General features: G+C 53.1%; 1 protein-coding gene across 1 annotated transcript; it reads left to right on the top strand.

Moving 5' to 3' along the window:
• Nucleotides 1-1,364: 1,364 nt before the first annotated feature.
• LOC121083070 (vitelline membrane outer layer protein 1-like) lies at nt 1,365-3,045 on the top strand. The gene is made up of 3 exons (XM_040582983.1): nt 1,365-1,535; nt 2,115-2,218; nt 2,751-3,045. The coding sequence occupies exons 1-3, from the start codon at nt 1,365-1,367 to the stop codon at nt 3,043-3,045; spliced, it is 570 nt and encodes a 189-aa protein (XP_040438917.1).
• Nucleotides 3,046-3,812: the final 767 nt, after the last annotated feature.

The following is a 3,812-nucleotide window of genomic DNA, read 5'->3' as shown; positions in this document are numbered from 1 at the left end:
CCTCTCAATGAGAGGGACTGAAACAGAGCAAGATTCAGCTCTCTGCATAGAACTACAAACCATAAAACATCTCTACCCTTTTGGTATCAGACAGTTTGAGGCCTCCTCCCCTACCTTGATCCTCTCCACTGCTTCTCCTTAAGATCCTTTTGCAGTTCTAGTTGTCTCTGCCACTGCTCCACCCTAAAGCCATAACTTTCCCCATACCCTGAAAGCCTCATCATGCAGCCAGCACAGTTGATATCACTTATTCACAGTCCTTTACTGGATATGGTACCTGGGAATGGCCCATCGCTTTTCCTGTTCTTGATGCCACTCTTATGAGGAAATCCTGTTGATACCTAAAACTTAGAAAGTCCTTTCTCACCAAGAGTAGCAAAGTACTGACAAGCTATCCATTCTCCAGACCAGAACCCTGACTACAATCCATCCCCCCTTTATCTTCTTTCTGCCAGGTTCCTGCTGCCTATGAGATACATATATATATATATATCACAATGAGACATCTCCATCCTCGTTGTCTCCTGCAGGGTGCTGCGAATAACTGAGTGCAGAGGAATTTTAAAGGAATGGAAACCCCCACTCTCCCTGTATGATCACACCTCCTAAAGATACACCTGAACAGCTGAGACTACAGCTGTTCTACTGTAGTCACAAGTTCTGTGACTACAGAAGTCCATGGGATGATGGGACTGTGTGCAGTTTTGCTCCCATTCCCCTGCCCCCGGTACAAGAAAGACATGAATAAACTGGAGTGAGTTCAGCAAAGGCCACACAAGATGGGCAGCTGGAGCACTTGCCCCATGAGAAGGGGTTGCCACACTTTATGTAATCACCTGCGCTTAGTCTGTGTCCCAGCATGAAATGCAGTGGCTTCCTCAACCCCAGTGGGACTGTGAGAGAAGGAAAGCAAGGAAGAGGAAGCAAGTGAGAACTTCTACAGAGCAAAGGACCCTGAGACCCCTCCACCTCCATTTTGCTTCAGCCCCTTCAGAGGTTTCTTCCCCTCCCACCTCACTCTCTCCAACACCCTCCTCGCAGCATTGCCAGGATCCTTCTCCAAAGTGCAGCACCCCTGTGGAGCGTGGTCCCAACTCTGCCCTGCCTTCCCTTCCATCACACCCATAAGTTTCCACAGCCCTGCAAGCCCCCTGGACGGTGCACACCTGTGACACCCCTTCCACCTGGCAAGGGTGGCCCATCCACTGAGGGACAGGCAGTCAACAGAGGCAGTACATAGCAACAACTACCACTCCCCATGGGGTTTGTTGACACTCCCCAAGGACTCCCACCCACTCTTCTGGCTCATAAATTCCCCCATGCCGTCACCTCCACGCAGTGAGGCACCAAGCCGGTCCTCTGCAATGCAGCTGCTCATCTCAGCCATCCTCTGCCTGCTGGGCTCCTGCTGCCTCCAGGGCACAGAGGCACGGGACTACGAGTCCATCCTCACAGTGCCCAACGGAGGCCCCTGGGGATCTTGGGGGCGCCAACACTTTTGCCCCAGCGGCTATGCTAAGGGATTTGAAGTGAAGGTAAGTTTTCACTCCCTCTTTGGGGTGGGGAAAAAAAACATGCTGTGAAATGGGGTTATTTTGTTCTGGTCTCAGCAGAGCTGGCCACAATATTTTTGTCCCACTGCAGCAGTTTGCATTGTATCTGCATCGCTCATGCAGGCTTATCAGCAAGAAATCTCTGGCACAGAGTAGCTCTCTAGGCTCCCTGCCAGTGAGCAGTTTCTTAGCAGAGGAGTCCATGGGGCAAGGAAAGACCTGGGATTAGTACAGCAGAGCCCATTCCCAAGGGGCTGGGGCAACTCACACTACCAACAGTAGAGTGTCCCAGCACACTGCAAGAGGGTGGGCATGACCCAGGACAGCAGCCACCAAGCATTCCTGTGTCCAGAGCCTCTGCTCCACGGTTTGGAAAAAAAGCCGAGGGGGACAACAGCAAAAAGGGCTCCCTGAGAAATACCATGGAGCTGCCCCACAGCCCTGCTCAGCAGCACTACCTGTGTCTGGCTCCTACCACCCCTCATCACGAGGGCTCACCTTATCTCTTCTTTTAAATGGGGAAGGGTGATGACCTCTCACATTTTCTTCCCCTCTTCTAAGGTGGAGTCCTACCAGGGATTTTGGCTGTTTGGTGATGACACGGCTCTGAACGGCATCCGCCTGCTCTGCACAGATGGCACAGTCATCGAGTCCTCTGTGGGGTGGTGAGTAGTCTCCGTTTTCTCATCCTGCTTCAGGGCAGCAGCTTCTGGGGAGCATGAAGGAAAGCCAGTGCAATGGTTTCTCCATAGGCATCCATACTCCCCTGTGACAGTGACTCCCCACCCCGTCTGGGGAGGTACACGATGTGTGAAGGTCTTAGGATAGAGGTCCGGTCCCAAGGAAAGGAACAGTGCTTTGAAAGATGGAGAGTTAAAAAATGTAGATCTTAAACCAGTATTCTCTCTTTTTCCTCAAATGCTTACTTTGAAAACAACATTGATATTAAGTAACAGGGACAAAGCAGGCAGCTGAAATTCCCAGGGGGTTCTGCAGCAACAGGGTAGCCCAGGGCTGATGGTGGCTGGGCATCCAGGGGATGGTGGGGAAGCAGAGTGAAACAGGTGCTCACAGAAACCCACCATCCCTGTGTTGGTCCCTTGCCCTGGGGCTTCAGGATCCCAGGAGAGCTGTAGTGCTGATTGCAGCACAGCAGAGGATGAACACATCTTGACGTGTCATTTTCTTCTCTGGCAGGTGGGGAAACTGGACCAAGGCCCAGCTCTGCCCCAGCAACAAGCTGGTTTCCTTCTCGCTGCGCGTGGAAGAGAGGCGGCAACTGCGTGACGACACAGCGGCCAACAACGTGAGGTTCGGCTGCTCAGATGGGACAAAGCTGGAGGGCTGGGGACTTCCATGGGGGCACTTCGGCCCATGGAGCAGCAGCTGCACCTCTGGGGCCATCTGTGGGATCCAGACAAAGGTGGAGGAGCCCCAGGGAAGGGGGGACGACACAGCTCTCAATGACTTGAGAGTCTTCTGCTGTGAATAAGCCTGTACAACCACCCCATATCAGCATCTACAAAGGGGTCCATCATTAAATCTTGAATCTGTCCTTGCACAAGGAGCAGTCTGCATTTTTCTCCATCACATTTTGTCAAGAGCAGCCAGATCCTGTACCTACAGCACCCTGGGGATTTCCTTCTGCCCCCACCTAGGCAACATGAGGTTGCTGCAGCTTGCTCCCAGGTCCAGCCTGGAGCAGGGCTGAGGCTGTGCTACCAGGAGGTGCACACACACAGGCAGCCACTGATGAACACAGGGAGCAGTGACTTTACACTGTGCCGACACCTGTGCAGGCTCACACACACACGAACACAATGGGCAGCAGGTACTGTTCCTCTCCGGCTGGTCAGATTCACGTCCACTAGTGAAATACGGACCCACACGTGGAAAATGGATCTCTCCATTTGCTGGCATTAGCTACTCCGTCTGTCCCAGAGCCGCCCCAGGCCCCGGGTTCCCCAGGTGCTGGCACCGGCACCTCCAGCCTCTGAGGGTCGTGGTCCCACTCCAGTTGCCGACACTCAGCGCTCGTGCTGCTGCCCACCAGCCTGGCTGGAGGGTTGGGTGGTGGGCGCTCACCCGGGCTCCGAATAGAGACTGTGCCCGCACAGAAAGTCAATAGTAAGAATGTAAGAGTAATTATTATTAGTAGTAATAATAATTATTATTCTTGTTATGTAAGAACATTTAGTAAGACTGTAGGGCAGGCTGTGGTGACGAGGTGCAGGGCTCGGTCAGAGGAGCGTACGGACC

The sequence above is a fragment of the Falco naumanni genome, chromosome 2 (assembly GCF_017639655.2).
Source record: "Falco naumanni isolate bFalNau1 chromosome 2, bFalNau1.pat, whole genome shotgun sequence".
NCBI classification, from domain to species: Eukaryota; Metazoa; Chordata; class Aves; order Falconiformes; family Falconidae; genus Falco; species Falco naumanni.
Note: the sequence above shows the minus strand (reverse complement) of the source record. Positions and strands in the feature narration are given on the sequence as shown.

What these genes read in the sequence shown, in the direction of transcription:
- LOC121083070 (XM_040582983.1), top strand. Translation starts at nt 1,365, where the DNA reads ATGCAGCTGCTCATCTCAGCCATCCTCTGCCTGCTGGGCTCCTGCTGC. An exon ending in CTAAGGGATTTGAAGTGAAG is followed by an intron (nt 1,536 to 2,114) that starts GTAAGTTTTCAC and finishes CCCTCTTCTAAG; the next exon opens with GTGGAGTCCTACCAGGGATT. An exon ending in ATCGAGTCCTCTGTGGGGTG is followed by an intron (nt 2,219 to 2,750) that starts GTGAGTAGTCTC and finishes CTTCTCTGGCAG; the next exon opens with GTGGGGAAACTGGACCAAGG.